Source organism: Sturnira hondurensis, unplaced genomic scaffold (assembly GCF_014824575.4).
Source record: "Sturnira hondurensis isolate 20B ecotype Veracruz unplaced genomic scaffold, ASM1482457v3 Scaffold0008640, whole genome shotgun sequence".
NCBI lineage: Eukaryota > Metazoa > Chordata > Mammalia > Chiroptera > Phyllostomidae > Sturnira > Sturnira hondurensis.
Window position 1 is genome coordinate 9,030,594 of NW_028081271.1, and position 17,162 is coordinate 9,047,755.

The following is a 17,162-nucleotide window of genomic DNA, read 5'->3' on the forward strand; positions in this document are numbered from 1 at the left end:
ACAAGCATTTTCCCTTGTCCCATTGCCGGACTGACATTATGACTTCTTTCCAAAGAGTATCATTGACCCCTGGGGGAATGATAAGGCTAGCAGAATGGAAAACTCGCTGCTTGTTAAGTGAGGAAAGAAAAAGTATGACGTGTGGTGTGGTTTTGTTTGGCCAAGCACTTAACCTTGGAGTAGAGCTGGGGTGTATGACGGAGTGTACGAATGCCTGTCTGCAGTTAGTAATCAATGCTGTAATGATGGCAGTGGGAAAAAATGATGTATTTTAAAGGCTCAACTTTGTAATGTCATCCAGACTGCAGTAGGAACATGCATTTCCCCAAAATCATCCACTTGACTTTTCCAGGTTGTCTGTTTGGTTATTTATTACCATGACTTAAGACTAACCTTGTGTGTGATGAGCCAGGGGAGGGAACGTCACCGTGTGTTGGCTCCGGAGGGACAGCTTGGATGCGGAGGAGTGATGTCCAAAGAGCCAGTGACTCTGGGTAGATAACGTAACTTCTTTAACTGTAGTTTTCTATTCCGTAGAACTGAAAGGACTGATCACTAAGGTTTTCCCCTGCTGTACTATCTGTGTCTACAGAGCACCTTGACTTTCTTCCTATTTTGCTTGCAAATGGTCATCTTTTGGATGCTAGGGGAGACATTGCCTCCACATACAAACATCTTCCTCTGAATGTTGAAGTCTAAATAATCGTCCTGTGGCTTTGAGATGGTTTTTTCTTTTAATTTAAAGCAACAAACAGTGGAGGAGATTACCATGTCATTTATTTTTAATCATAGCAGTTTGCCAAATTCTAAAAAGTTTAGCACATAGAGCTTTGGAAATCACCCTTCATTTTTTTAAAATTTCAATTTGAATAAAATTCAGATAAGTTTACATCCTGTGTAATCACTTATGACATCACTTTGAGGATTTGCATGTAGCGCACGCAGCATCGTGTAACTACTCTTGAACATTTGGGGAACTTCTGCCTCATATTTAAAAATGATTCTCTGATGAGCATCTTCATAATGATCACTTTTAAAGTCTGGGGATGTGTCTTCTGATAGACGTTTAAAAGGAATATAGGTAAATCGAAACAAATGCATTTTCAGTCACTTCCCTCAGGTAACCACATTGGTTTCCATTGCCTCATGTTCACATACTCTGTGACTGATGACATAATGCCGCCATCGCCAGAGTCTGGTCAGCGTTGGGTATTATTTTTTAAATTGTTTGTAATCGTTGAACATTTTTATAGCGTTGTTTTAGTTTAACCTTAAATCATTTATTTCAAAGACGATTCTCCGGTCTCATACAACAATGAAGAGAAGCAAAAAGAAAATGGTCTTTAGTGGCCTTGGCCTTGCCACATTCTGCTTTTGTCCTGACCTTGGGCTAGTCGCTAAGCCTCTCCCAGTCTCAAATTTCTCAGTTAGGAATTCAGGAATATTTGTGGACTAATTCCCCGCAGAGGAAGCGATTCTGCCCTCATAGAATTGCTCGCACATGCCAGCGGCTTCTGCTGTTAGGGATGGTGATGATGTTCTCATGATTCTAGAACTTTCAGAGTTCTTTGCCAGGAAGTTGGATTATTTCGAATCCTGAAAGCAAGCAGGAGAAACCACTGAAAAGTCAAGAACCGTCCTCATGGGGTCTAGCTGTTGAAATTTATTTAAAGATTATGATGTTATGAGATTCTAGCCAACAGTGACTCTAAATAAAACTTGGTTGACTGTTTATAAGGAAAGATGTCACACATGCCACATACTATTATTACCTTGGTTCTACCACACATTAAAGCCGTTTGGGAACCCGAAGCCCCAGCGTTGTGTGTATCCAGGCCCCTGATTATTTTTCACAGGATCATCAGTCTCAGGTGCCATGGTGTCTGCCCTGGAAAATGGAAAATGCACTGCTCCTTCCAGATCCATTTACTAAATACAGCACAGGAGGCCAGAGTTGCTCTCTGCGTGCGTCCCTTTTCCCAAGAGTTGCAGACCTGCTCTGGCGGGGTCAGACGGGGGCGGGGCCTGGGTTTCCCCTGGTGGGAGCACCAATCGTGCAGTGTTGGCTTATGATCATAGCTCCCCTCTCATACTTCAAAGGCTGATGCTGTTTTAATATGTAACAAATTTAGTGTTTTAAATCAGAGATGAGTATGGATTATTTACTAAGTTCTTGTTGGGACAAAGGCTGTTGTTTTGGCAGGTGCTAGAGGCCTACTTCACATACTACGTATAAATGCAGGGTGAGGGAAAGGAGGCCAACAGTTCTTCATATGGAAAACAGTACAGTCATTAATAAATAATAATACACGTATAAACTGTGTCTTGCATATCAAAATCGTAGCCTTCTTTTGCCCTATCCTGTATATTCCAGGTTGAAGTTTCACACAAAAATTAGAATGATAAGGGTGCTAAGAATATAGACTTGGGTAGAAAAGGCCTTTCCAGGAACAACTGTAGAAAAGAAAAGATGAATAAAGAGGAGAACTTTTAGCCTTCTCCGGTGTCAAAGACATTATAAATGCGGCGATGCATGGTAACTGGAGCCAGAGTGACTGTGGTGATTGTTTCACGACATGTGCAAATGTCGAATCATTATGTTGTCCACTTGAAACTGACACATGTCAATTATATCTCAATTAAAAAATTACAAACTATTAACAAGCAAACAACAGAATGGGACAACATAGGCAACTGGTGTGTATTTAAAGATTTCTTCAAATCGGCAAGATATAGACAGTTCCACAACAGGAAAAGACCTGGACAGACACAAAAGAAGAAATATGGAGGAATAAGAAACATGAAAAAAGCTTACAAAATGCAAACTAAAATAATGTGCTATCACTTCTTGTCTGTTTTTAGTGAACGAGTGTGGGGCAGGCGCCTCACACACACTGCTCCCTGGAGTATAACTCACAACAGCCTTCCTGGGGCACGTTGGTGAGGAGCCACAAAGTCTTTCTCCCCGGGAATGCCATTGACCAGGACTGAGTCTAGGAAAATAATTGACTTATTTACTGCTTTGCAGAATTATTCGGAAGGGGGGAGAATTGGAAACAACCTGACCGATATAAACAACAAATATTTGCATTATGCTCATTGACATTTTAATAACAATTTTTGAAGCCATTAAATAATATATAGGATGATTTAATGCCATGAAAGATAAGTGACGTTTTTAGTTGAATACGTTTATTAAGCTTATGTTTAATTTAGCAACTGGTTACAGAGCACTGTGATGTGCATGTAATTTAACTTTTATTTTAAAAAATTCTGCAATGAACATGTGTTTTTTTTTTTAAACAAATTTATTGTACATGGGTAAGACGTTATTGCTTTTATTTTTGGAGACCAAAGAAATAAAAGACCATGTCACTGATCTTGGAGAACTTACAATCTTATGAATGTGTAGGGGCTGAAGTTTTTCTCATTGTTTTATGGGAATTTTTTTATCACTATTTACAATATATCTTACAGGTATTCTTCCTTCTGCTAAGAAATAGGGCATTATGGGGGAGAAAAAAACTGGACCCTGAGTTTAACTTTCTACAGTTGCAATAGAGACTAGAACATAAAATCATGAAGATTATGAGGCACAAAAATTAAGGAAATGCAACTATTAGTGTTCGTTGGGGGAAAGAGGAGATACACGTGAAGGCTGAAACTTCGTGTCAGGGTTCTAGGGGAGATGCGCTTGATAGAGAGGCTTGAATCTCTGGTTTGAATATCGGTGTCTCCAGACTCTTCATGGCCATTAACAGCAAACATATCAGACCATGTTTGTACGCACTTCCTAGCACCTCAGCAGCCCTGCATAGCACATGCAGAATCGTGTCTAGAATCATAACACCGTTGCTTTCTACAGCCAAGTCCGATTAAACACCCCCCCCGCCCCCCCGCCGCCCCCCCCCCGCAAACACACACTCAAGCTGTACTCGGACTGCAGTGGGTCTGTGCTTCTCGCTTGAATGTGCTGCGATATCACAGCACATTGACCTCCCAGTACTTACATCATCCCTACCACATCGTCACCTGTGTTTTTTAAGCCTTACGAAAGATGTACACAGCTTTTTCATTGTTTTTCCTTATTTGCATCATTAATAGAAGCTCAGCTTATTTCATAGGCTTTTTATAAAGCCATTCTGTCACTTAAGCTTTTTAAAAGTTTATTTTTCTGGTTCTCATGTTTGTTAAAGGTAGTGGGGAAGTACAGAAACATATAGCAAAGGAATTAAAGATCATGCCCACCCCAGCTTCCGGAGCATTGTTGAAATTTTGGCAGGCTTGCTTCAATATTCTTTATTCTTTTTGTTTAAAGTTGGGATCCTACTACACGTTGACATCCTAAGACAAGCTTTGCTGAACTTCATAAAACTCATCTTATTCCTAATTCTTATAGCTGTAATTGTATTATTGTATCTTAGATACCAAAAGGTCCTTAGATTTTTCCTTACTACCCTTGGTGACCCTTATTATGCTCTCTTAAACCAGATTAAGACTTCATATAGTAATATGGATACTTTATCCATCTTAAGAAAGATGGATGCTTTCTTATCTTTAAGTACTTTCATATTTAGTATAATTTCCACAAACTGCAGATAGGGCACAAGTGATAACAGTTGATCAATAAGTAATCAAAGAATTTTTTATGCTTTATTTTTTTTATTTATTTTTCAAGTACAGTTTTCTATTACTCCCATCCCATCCCACCCCCGTGCTCCCCCCTCCCTCCCATTTCCACCCTTCTCAGTTGTTGTCCATGTATCCTTTATATAGGTTCCTCTAAATCCCTCCCCTATTTCCCCTGAAATTCCCTCCCCTCTCCCCTCTGGTCACTGTCAGCCTGTTCTCTACTTCAGTGTCTTTGGTTATATTTGCTTGCTTGTTTGTTTTGTTGTTTAGCTTCCTGTTAAAGGTGAGGTCATATGGTATTTGTCCTTCAACACCTAGCTTATTTCACTCAGCATAATGCTTTCCAGTTCCATCCATGTTGTTGCAAAAGATAGGAGCTCCTTCTTTCTTTCTGCAGCATAAAATTCCATTGTGTAAATGTACCATAGTTTTTTGATCCATTCATTTACTGACAGGCACCTAGGTTGCTTCCAACTCTTGGCTATTGTAAATTGTGCTGCTATGAACATTAGGGTGCATAGGTTCTTTGGGATTGGTGTTTTAGGGTTCTTAGGATACAACCCTAGCAGTGGAATTGCTGGGTCAAAAGGCAAGTCCAATTTTAGTTTTCTGAGAAAATTCCATACTGTTTTCCATAATGGTTGTACCAGTCTGCAATCCCACCAACAGTGGACCAGAGTCCCCTTTTCCCCACACCCTCTCCAACATTTGTTGTTTATTGCTTTGTTTATGATAGCCATTCTCACTGGTGTAAAGTGGTATCTCATTGTGGTTTTAATTTGCATCTCTCTGATAGCAAGTGATATTGAGCATCTCTTCATGTATCTCTGGATCCTCTGTATGTCCTCCTTGGAGAAGTGTCTGTTCAAGTCCTTTCCCCATCTTTTAATTGGGTTAGTTGTCTTCTTAGAGTGAAGTCATGTGAGTTCTTTGTATATTTTGGAGATTAAACCTTTGTCTGAGGTATCATTGGCAAATATGTTTTCCATTACAGTTGGTTGTCTTTTTATTTTAATGCTGTTTTCTTTAGCCACACAGAAGCTTTTTATTTTGATGAGATCCCATTTGTTTATTCTTTCCTTTATATTCCTTGCTCTAGGGGACATATCAGTAAAAATGTTGCTGCGTGAAATATCTGGTATTTTCCTGCCAGTGTTCTCCTCTAGGATCAAAGAATATTTTCGAGCCAATTTAAAGATCTGTACTTCCTCAGTTCCCCAATGGATATATATTTACAAATTGTTGTTCTCTGCTGTACCTGCTTATTTAACCATTTAAATGGGTGAGTATATATTGCATTTAGGTGAGTGGCTGGCACTCAGTAGATTGTCTTACATTAGGAGTTGGCTGTTACCAGTAATAGATGGTCAAGACCACCCCTTTGCTTTGGCTTACTTGTGGTAAGGTGCCACCAGGGGGCAGACTATGATTGGGAAAGAATGGAAACCTACTTTGAGCTGTTGTTAGTTTTTATCTAGTTATACCTGACTTGTGTGCCTGTACTTTGCTGTAAAAACAAGAACTATTCCTTCTGACTTTTAACTCTTTCTTTTCATTGGCACTGCCTCTTTTTATAGTTACTATAACATTATTTACTCTATTCCCTGTGTTGTACTTTACATCCCATGACTGTTCTATGACTACTGATTTGTACTTCTTAATCCCTCCACCCTTTTCACCCATCCTCCCCAACGCCCCATCCGTCTGGCAACTGTAAAAATGTTCTTTGTATCCATAAATCTGTTTGTACTCTGCTTGATTATTTGTTTTTTAGATGCTATGTATAAGTGACATCTTTCAATATTTGTTTTTCTCTGACTTATTTCACTCAGCACAATACCCTCTAGGTTTATCCATGTTATTATAGTTGGAAAGATCTCATTCTTTTTTTATGACTGAGTCATATTCCATTGTATATGTGCACCATTTCTTCTTTATCCATTTGCCTATGGATGGACACCTAGGTTGCTTCCATATTGTGGCTATTGTAAATAATGCTACAGTGAACATACAGATGCATGTCTTTTTAGTTTAGTGTTTGGGGTTTCTTCAGATATACCCAGAAGTGGAATTGCTAGGTCCTTCTTTGTCTCTTATTATAGCTTTAGTTTTAAAGTCTGTTTTGTCTGGTGCAAGTATTGCTACCCTAGCTTTTCTTTGTGGTTTGTTTCCATTTTTATGAAATGAATTTTTCTATCCCTTAAATCTGTGCCTGTCTTAGATTGTCTTGTTAGAATATGTAAGGGTCTTCTTTGTTATCCATTCGGCCACCATATACCTTTTGATAGGAACATTTAATCCATTTGCATTTTAAATAATTGTTTGTAGGTATGTATTTATTGCCATTTTATTATTTACATTTTTTATCATTCCTTCTTCTTCTTAAAGAAGACCCATTAACATTTATTGTAATACTGGTTTGGTAATACTGGTGATAAACTCTAGCTTTGTCTTGTCTGGGAGGCTCTTTATCTTTCCTTTGATTCTAAATGACAGCTTTACTGCGTAGAGTAATCTTGGTTGTACTTTGTTGCCTTTTCATCACTCTGAATATTTCTTACCAATTCATTCTGGCCTGCAAAGTTTCTGTTGAGAAATCAGCTGACAGTCCTATGGGATCTCCTTTGTAGGTAACTAACAGTTTTTCTCTTGTTGCTTTTTAGATCCTCTCTTTGCTTTTACTTTTGTTGTTTTAATTATGATGTTTCTTGATGTGGGCCTCTTTAGGTTCATCTTGTTTGGAACTCTCTGTGCTTTCTGGACTTCTATGTCTATTTCCTTCACCAGGTTATAGAAGTTTTCCATAATCATTTTTTCAAATGATTTTTAATTACTTTCTCTTTCTCTTTTTCTTCTGACATGCTCTTGATGCAAATGTTGGTGTGCTTGAAGATATCCCAGAAGCTCCTTATACTAACCTCATTTCTTTGGATTTTTTTTCTATTTGCTGTTCTGATTAGTTATTTTATGCGTCCTTTTCTTTCAGATCACTGAGTTAATTCTCAGATTCATCTATTCTGTTGATTCCCTGAAAATTATTCTTCAGTTAGTGTGTCCTTCATTTCCGACTGATTGTTTTTTTATATTTTCTGTCTCCATCTATATGTTTCCTTTCTCTTTATTGAAGTCCTCACTGAGTTCCTCTACTCGTACCCTAAGTTCATTGAGCATCCTGCCAACCAGTGTTTTGACCTCTGCATCTGATAGATTGTTTGCCTCCATTTTGTTTAGTTCTTTTTCTGGAGTTTTGTTCTGTTCTTTCATTTCAGACATGTTTGCGTCCCCCCCCCCCCTTTTTTTTTTTTTGCAACCTCTCTGAATTTGTTTCTGTGTATTAGGTAGAACTGCTACACTTCCTGGTTTTGGTAGAGTGACCTAATGTAGTAGATGTCCTGTAGGACCCAGTGGAACATTATGCCTAGTCATCCGAGCTGAGTACCCCAGCGTAGGCTGTATGCACCCTCCTCCTCCTGTTGTAGTTGAGCCTCAGTTGCTGTTGGCATGTCAGTAGGAGGGATCTACCTCTAGGCCAGTCAGTTGCAAGGACCACAGTGGAGGATCTGCTGTGCAGGGGCCAACCAAACAGAGCAGGACTAGTTTCAGCAGAGCTCTGGTGCTCACTGAGTCCATCCCTTGAGGGTGTCACTTGTGGAGGTAGGTGGGTGGTGCTCTAGCATGGTCTAAAGCTGTCCATCAGGCATGCTGGCTCTGGTCCCAGAAGATACAGGCCAACATCAGCTACCATCTGAGCTTTGCCCATGGCCACCTGGCATAAGCTACAAAGTGATCCGCAGAAGGAATTGAAGGTGTCTGGGGAGGCCAAACTGCAAACTGAGGCCGGCCGCTGCTAGTGTCGGCCCTGGGGCCACTTAGCAAGAAGTAGTGGGCATGCCGAAGCTAGCTTCTGCTTGTTTGTGAGATTTTAGGAAAGACCATTGTATGAGCTAAGACAGGATGTTTTTATATGGAAAAGTCACTGAAAATAGCTTCAGTGAGCCTGCAAGTTGGGTGGGGCAGGGTCTCAGGGAATGACCAGGGTGGAGCTAACAGTGATGGCCAGGTTGTTGGAGACTCTGATATGCTGCCTGCCTGCTCTGTGGGGGTTTGGCTCAGTGGGGGTTTAGTACAGGAACGATGGCTTCTGCCTGCACTTCTGTTTGGGAGAAAGCTGCCCCTCCAGCCCTCACCTTGACACCAGACACTTCAATTCCTCCCTGTATGTCCCTGGTGCCTTTTAAGCAGCTGCCCCAGCGCTGGAGCTCAGAGGGAGTGAGTCTGAGTAAGTTTGTGTGTGGGCCCTTTAAGAGGAACACCTAAGATTTCAGCAGCCCTCTGTCTCACTCAGCCTCTATCCCTGATGGCTTCTACAGCCAGAAGTTATGGGGACTTCTCTTCCTGGCACTGCAACCCTGAGCTGGGGAGCCTGGTGTGGGGCTGGGACCCCTCGCTTCTGGTTGGGGGACTGCGGCAACAATGCTATCCCTCCCGATTTTTACCCACCACGCGTGGGTGTGGGACCAGCCCTTTCCCTCTCTCCACCCCTTCCATCAGTCTCAATGTGGTTTCTTCTTTGTAGCCTTAGTTATACAGGACTTGCGTTCAGCTAGATATCAGGCAGTTCTGAGTGATGGTGGTTCTATAGATTGGTTGTAATTTTGATGTGGTCGAGAGAGATTATTCTGAGGGCTGCCTTTACCTATCTGTCATCTTTACCAGAAGCCCTCTTCTCTTTATTCTTGTGATTCCTTGCTCTGCGGTTTAAAAAGGTGATTAGTAATGTTACTATTAATATATGTGGTGTAGCCTAGTGTGGTACAAGTAAAAATTTTAATGGGCAAAATGAATGGGTGACATGTTGCTGATTTCTTGATTTGAGTAGTTTAGACTAAAGGATTTCCTTTTTAACCAGGGTAATTTAGAACTTACTGTTACTTAACAATTCAAAACCAAAAAAATAAATAGATCCTGTATGGGGTAGCGTCATGTCTATTTTCGATGTATTAATATTTAACTTTATTCTAGTTACCATTCAATTTGAATGCTGATTGGCATCTTGGTTTTTACAAGTTTCTTGGTGGGTGGGGGGGTGGTTGGAGGACAGGTGGTTATAGCGTGGGATGGAGATAGGTTTACAGTTTGTATAGAAAATAATACAATAAGTAATGCATCTAATACAAGAATAAATTGTGTTTTGCATACTCACAATTGTAAACCTCATTTGCCCCACCCTGTATTAATATGCAGAATCAGGTAAAAAGGTTGTAGTTTTTGGTAATAATAAACTGTGATAGAATGTAAAGGCCACACCTAAATGTAGCTTTTTTGGACTTGAATTCCATGGCTATTTGTGTTTTTGTTGCCATGGGTACAGTGCATTTACAAGACCCATGACTGGGTATGAACAAGGTGTAGCTTCCCTACAGCTAAGCCTTGACTGAGTCGTCTGGGTTTGTCTCCCCTGCTGATAGCCTCTGGAAAGGGTGGGAGATTGGAGGGGGGTGAAGAGGGAGAAGGAGCTATTCTGAATTTCCTTTCCTGCCCATTGATTGACTCCCCTGTCACACCCAAAGGGCTCTATAGAATTTCTAGAACAGCGAGTGCTTCCTGCACATTTAATAGCTGCTGGTGGGACTATTTATAGTTAACAATTTCTACCTTGATTTCTGTTACTGAATCGTATTTTCTTAAGGAAATCTTGGGAACAAGCATAGATTGTTTTCATGTACTTTCTTAAATGAAAACAAATTTTAGGAGTTTGGGATGTTCCAGGTTTATTAATGTTTGAAGTACCGTTTGCTTTACTTTTGAGTAAGCATATCGCCAGTGAGATTTTCTCTTCCATCTATACTTTCATCTTTCAACTTCCTTTGTCTTTTGCCATCACATTTTAAAGTACTTTCATAAACCACTCTGCTCCAAGAAACATTTAATAGGTCCCAGTAAAAATCACACTTAACTGTACCCCTCCCAGCATTGCTAGTCTCAGTTCATTATTGTGAGAGGCCCCCTGATTTTCTACAAATGTGTTGTCAAGTGCTAAGTATAATCTTTAGGATGCTGCTTATCAGATTGACTAATTTGTATGCCTCTGGAACTCTTATATTATACCTGCTACAGAAGTTGCAGTAACCTTTAATTGTTGGTTATGAGGAGGGTCCTCAGGACATCAGTGTGAAAGCTGAACTTTAACCTTTTTATTGATCTGTCATTACTACAGTAAACACTTTGTAAGAAATTATAATTTGGGAACATTTATTGCTTGAAGCCATTTTTTAAAATTTTATCCAGGGTATCAGGTTTATGGATAGAGTTCCATGTAAATGATCTGAAGAATTCCCAGATTTATCAGTGTGAACGTAATTTTAAAATTTAAAAAACCAGAGGGCAGGTTTTAACAATTTAAAAACCAGATTTTCCTTTAATGAAATTTTAATTTTTTTCTGAATTCTAAATAAACATGAGGCACTGTGAAGTAGTTAATTTTCCTTAACAATCTTCCAAGTCGTTACAGAGCCTGTGACATTATTGGTTGTTATATAAAGCCCCTAGGACCACCCACTTCCTCCTCCCCTCTTCCCACCTCTGATGAGAACCATAACAAGCCCATTAGCATGTACCGCGTGATGTAACTCACAGTCTGTGCACTGCTGGATCCGCCGAGAGGAGATTTTATTCCGAGGAACAGCGCTGTTTTGGCAACATCTGGGAGGGAGAAGGGAAGCCAGAAACACTTGGGTTTTTTTTTTTTCCTTTGTGTGTGTGCGGATGACATTCGCTGTGCAGGCGTGTTTTCTCCTGCTGTATTTCTTGGCCTGGCCGAGTGCTGAGTTTAAAGACAGCATGTGATACTCCATGGAAGCTGTTTCTTCCGTGAAGTCTTCCCACCTGCTCTGAAGACATGTTGTTGTCTCCCAAATTCTCCTTATCCACCATTCACGTGCGTCTGACTGCCAAAGGATTGCTTCGAAACCTCCGACTTCCTTCAGGGTTCAGGAAAAGCACTGTTATCTTCCATACAGGTTTGTCCGCTGTGGGTCTGGGTTTAGTGTTGCCTGGGGGGAACGTCTTGCTTAACTTGCAGATGTTCTCAAGAATTTGCTAAGGAGATAAGTGGGGAAGGAAAGCTCTCTCTATGGCAGACGTGGGTTTAATTGTTAAAAAATAATAAGCAGTTTCTGTTGTTTCAACACATGAGTATATGGTACTCCTACTGGTTTGCAAGCAGATGTGTGTTGGTTTGTTTATGGAGCGCAGAATTGTTGCCTTGGCTCTCTCCAGCTTTTTTCTCTGACGCCAATAGAATCTGTGAAAATCAACACCTGTTAAATTACATTTTACTTCACAGGATTTTGGAAGTAGGACGTAGGTACATTAAGAAGAACATTTTTCTTTCCCCTAAAGGACAAGATGAAATGAGAGGGCTTCCCTATTGTTTTTCATTATGTAATTTCTCACTGAGATTATGGTGTTAGTTTAATAGACTAAAAAATTGCCATATTCTAAACATTTCTGAAACACCCGGGGCAGTTGTGGAGAGGCAATAAGTGAACCACACATCCAGTTTTCCGAGCCTCATGGTGAAAATGCTTGCAATTATGAAAGACCGCCTCTGATGTTTCCGCTTGTCTCTGCTTTTTATTTTCTGTGCTCAAGATAGAAATAAATGCAGTGTGTATTTTAGGCGAGTGTAAACCTGCGTGTCGCTTTGGGGGAGTCTGTCGCCTCACATTGCTGTCTTTTGTTCTGGATGATCATTGCAACTCTGGTAAATTAAGTTGATTTTATGCTCTGAAGACTAAGGTGCTGTTCTGTTTGATTTTGGCTAGTTAGTGTTGACCATAACAGGATTGCTTGGGCATGGAAATGCAAGATATTTTTTCTTGTTTCATATGCATGTCAGCCCTCATGTGTCTTGTTTTTCATCCCTGTCCCTAGAGATTCTTTTTCAGCTGACTGTTAGTGGTTTCCCAGAGGCATCTTCCTGTTCTGTGGGATGATTCTCATTTTTCCCAGCCCCTCTTCCTCATGTTTCATAACTCCCCTTGACCTGTCCCTTGAGTCAGCCAGCCTTTCCCCCGAGGTCTGTCTGTGCTGACGGCCACAGGTAAGTGAGGTGAGTCAGAAGGTAAACAGTGGCTCTGTTTCTCCCAGACTAAATGTCACCGCTGTTTTTTCAACCTTAGAAAACAACAGGATGAGAGAGAAAAAAAACCCCAGAAGGGTGCCTATATTGGTAATAATGTGTATGATCTAAAATAGTGCCAATAGCTTTTAGTGTTAACTTGGGGGGAAAATCTGTTCTCCAAGTTAAAAGGAATATCACACAGGACAGAAGGTTGTACAGTTCCAAGTGAGCCCCATCCCCCAAGCCCCTGCCCCCATAAGAGACAGCCACCCTCGTGGGTGCGTTGTAGCTTCCTGGTAATTGTCTGCTCATGTGGAAGCCTATGTCAATCCTTTATATCCTCTTTTCATGATACAGAAGTGGAAGCATGTTATATATACTCCTCTGTCGCTTGCTTTTTAGAGTGACTATAGCTCAGATTTTCACGTTCACACGTATTTATCTAACTCATTCTTTTTAATGGCCACGTAACATCCCACTGTCAGGTGAGCCATGGCGTGTCTGACCTGTCCTGTATTAGTGAATGTTTTAGGTTGTAGTATTTTCTTGAAGCAGGTAGCTTTCCAGGGCAGCTTAAGTGGAAGAGATAAGTCTTTTAGTACCAGAGTTTGACTGATAGGGATATTTTAGCTGCATTTTATTTTCTGAGTTTATATAAAAATATTTTGAAACATTCATTTGAGTGCAGCCATGATTTTTAGAGCTGGCGTGCACTTACAGGGCATCTGGTGTATCCTATTTTATACCAAGAATTCTGCGGCTCAGAGAAGTGAACTAGTGTGTCCAAGGATGCAGGGTCCGTGGCAGAGATGAGACTAAACCTGGGACCTCCGTTTAAAATTTCTGGCTTAGAGGTTTTCCTGGCTATGAATTTTGCTATAATTCTTTTTTTTAATGAAGATTTTATTTATTTATTTTTAGAGAGGGCGAGGGAAAAAGAGAGGGACAGAAACATCAATATGTGGTTTCATCTCACATGCCCCCTACTGGGGACCTGGCCTGCAACCCAGGCGTGTGGTGCCAAAGGGGCGGTGCCAAACCACTAAAGCTTGCATCTCATTGGCTAAACCTTAGACTGGGAATCAAACTGGTGACCATTTGGTTCACAGGCCAGCACTCAATGCACTGAGCCACACCACCTGGGGCAAATTTTGCTATAATTCTGTAAGGTCCAGTGAACAGCAGTGATGAAATGAGAGTTTTGTGCATGGAGAGTATTTTAAAATTATGTGGAGTGTATAATTCTGCTTACCCCCAGTAAGAATTTTTTGTGAACTTATGCATATTACATAACTTTAAGGTCTGAGAAATCTTCCAACAGTATGGACAATGAGCCCATTGCCTTTACTCTTACCCACCTGGCTGCAGGCTGTAGCTCATGTTTATATTCTTATGAAAGGAAGTTGTGTTGGTTTCATAGTGACCGTGGTCTTGACCTGGATTCCCAAGAGTCGGGGTTGTAGCCTTGGTTCTGCTAGTAACTAAGCGAGTGACCTTGATCAGCTAACCTGACAGGGCTGTAACAAACAGGAATCCGATGGGAGGATTTCTGCAGCCCCTGGAACCTGGGGTGCTGTGAATCCTCTGGCTTTTGGTTTAAAAACCCCAGGATGTCTTACCCCTGAAAACTCATATGATCTCAACTAATTCTTTTCTTCTCTCTCACACTCAGCTGATACTCTTGGCTCATCGGTTTCTCTTCATGGCCCCTTATCCCATCATCAGATCTCCCTCACCTTTGAATCACTGCATTGTTCTTCCTCACTTATCCGGAGCTAATTGGTTGCGAGAATCTGAGACCCTGTGCTGTGAAATATGTCTGTTTTCACCCTTTGTCATTTCTCTGGTTCAGGCTTTACTATTAAGCCGAAGCATTTGAATTTATGCTTTTTATGAGTTTAAAAAAATTTAAAAAGGTCCAATATTGACAGTTTCATATCCCCTAACCTAATACTTTAGGCTGTTTGAAGGATTTATCTTTTTGGTCTTTGGCACCAGCCTTTCCCCTGCTTCTAAACTGTCTTTCGCATTGCAGGATTCATTCACTCAATCCATAAATAAATATCTATTAGACATGTACTAGGTGTCAGGTACAATGTTAGATGCTGAAAATGAAAATGAAAATGTAGCCAGAACGAAGTCACACGTGGCCCTGTCTGTAGGCAGCTCACAATTTAATGGAGGAAGGCAGGCTTAGAACATGGAGTAATCACGACAGTGTGGACAAGACACCTGGGCAGCTTCTAGCAGGTGAGGCCAACTCCATCCAGGTCATCCAGACCAAGTGCCATTTAAACTGGGACCTCAGGATATGTGTGGAATCAGCCAAGAACCAAAAAATATTCCAGGCAGAGAAAACAGCATGGGGAAGCCTGGAGGGGAGGGCATGGGCGGTTCCTTCAAGGAGAGAAAGGAGTTTTAGTGTGTCTGGGCCTCGACTGTGGGGAGGAGACAGGCGCTGGCAGTAAGGATGGTGGCTCTGGGGACCCAGGACAGAGCAGGCTCTTCCCCTGAGCCCCTCCACCAGGCCCTGGGCACTGCGAGTGTTACTTCGTTATTACTGGGCAGCACCCGTTGACAGAGTGTGCTGTTGGATCCAAGATGTAACCTTGTTTGTAAACGGGTGAGAAGAGAAAGAGAGTGGATTTGTCAGAGCTCTGGGTGACAGCGTGGCGGGATGTGAGGCCTGGATGAGGATCTTGGAGTCAGGGAAACGCTGCCACTTCCCTCAGGTCCAGGAGCGGTGGCTCTGACTTGCCCAAGTGTTAGGCCCGGTCTCCTTCAGACTCTCGCCTGAGCAAATTCGGTCCTGTCTTAGAATGAGTTAACGAAGGAAAAAAGAACCTTCTGAGTAGAAGTTTCTTTTGTGACCAGTTTTACTGGAGTTCAGTTTTTCTATGAACCTGAAGACAGCGGTATGAATTGTTCTGAAAAGTGCCACTTTGAATCTTCAAGAATGAATTCTCTTTGATTCAAGGGGAGGTAATTGCACCGAAAGTTGGAGTTCTTTTTGCTGAGTGAGTGACATTAAAAGCAATTATTAGAGCAAGTGGAGGGATGTATATACATATACAGGGTCAGACACAAATAATGCCCCTGATTTATTACAAAATCGTAAGCATGTAATTCTGTAACATAACAATATCACACTCAAGAACACCATATGACACTTTAGGGAAAATGTTCAAGTTAAAACTATTGATTCTTACACCCATATTATTACCCTACCAGCCACACTCAAGCAGGTGCTAACTTCCGACAGAACCATTTTGACTAGATATTCAGAGATTGTAAGAGTGAGGCAGAGCATAACTAGGTGCGTTTAATTAGAATGAGAGCCATCAAATTATATTCTTGTGTTTGGTATTCATTTTTGAGACTGTCCAGTAGGACTGCTTTTAGCTACAGTTTGTCAAGACGACTGGGAAGGAGCCTGTTTGCCTCACTGAAAAGGCAGCGCCGACGTTGCTCAGTGGCTCAGGGGCGGCAGGACCACCATCTCGGCTGTTCTCTCAGCACCTTCCTCATGTCTGTTGCCTCGTGATCTCACAATGGCTGCTCCAGGCAGGAAAGTGAAGTAGGAAAGGGGCGGTGCCAAACTACTAAAGCTTACATCTCATTGGCTAAACCTCAGTCACATGGCTGTCTCTACCCACAAGGGAGTCTGGGAGGTTGAGTGTTTGACTTCTCCCGGCTCTGTAGTGCACGCAGGTATGAGAGGGATTAGGGCCTTATTCATAGTTGAGTTGATATGAGCTGCTTATAAATAAGGGGACTGCATCATTTAGCAGGTTGAATCTCACAATAGACCTTGTTGTTTTTTCCCTTTTACAATATGAAAGCTTTTGGGGTAATGATGACCTGTCTTGTAATTGTCAGTTAAATGCTTTCAAGTCATTTTGTTGTTTGGACATAGAGAGTGATGTTTGATTTTGATCTCTTCAATGAATTTTCAGTTATAAAATGGTACTTATATTTAGAAAGAATGTTCTCAACTTTAGATATGACTTTTATATACTTAAGATGTGTTAACAAAAGATTAATATATAGTAATGTATTTGTGGTGGTTACCCTATTCCTGCATTGTTAAAGTTTATACAAATTTAAACTAATAATTGATGACGTGAATATATATTTTTTTTATTTCTCGGTGGAATTATACAGGTTATTGTGGGTTCACTGTTCATAGATGCAGCTAGAAAGTATGTGTTAGTGTGTGTTAGGGACAGTATTCAGGGCAACAGGAAATAAAGGGCTGACGTGGCAGACGATTAAATTTGGAAAGTGCGACAGAGCAGGTGAGTCTGGAATAGACTCCCTTTGGAGGACAAAGAGCAGCGTGAGAGCGTGATATGACACCTTCCTTGCCGTGTCCCCCACCTTCCTCTCTCCCTGCCCTGGCCTT

The 17,162-nt window shown here is 41.1% G+C and overlaps 1 protein-coding gene across 4 annotated transcripts in view; it reads left to right on the forward strand.

The window, feature by feature from the left end:
• Window positions 1–17,162, forward strand: part of MTUS1 (microtubule associated scaffold protein 1) — a 129,256-nt gene that overhangs the window by 73,505 nt on the left and 38,589 nt on the right. Inside the window, exon 1 of one of the 4 annotated variants that reach the window (XM_037055252.1) lies at window positions 11,235–11,651. The exons of the other annotated variants lie outside the window; for them this stretch is intronic. Within the exon in view, the coding sequence (XP_036911147.1) occupies window positions 11,531–11,651 (121 nt within the window). The 5' untranslated portion in view covers window positions 11,235–11,530. Of the gene's footprint in view, window positions 1–11,234; window positions 11,652–17,162 lie in introns of those variants that run through there. 4 annotated transcript variants of the gene reach the window in all.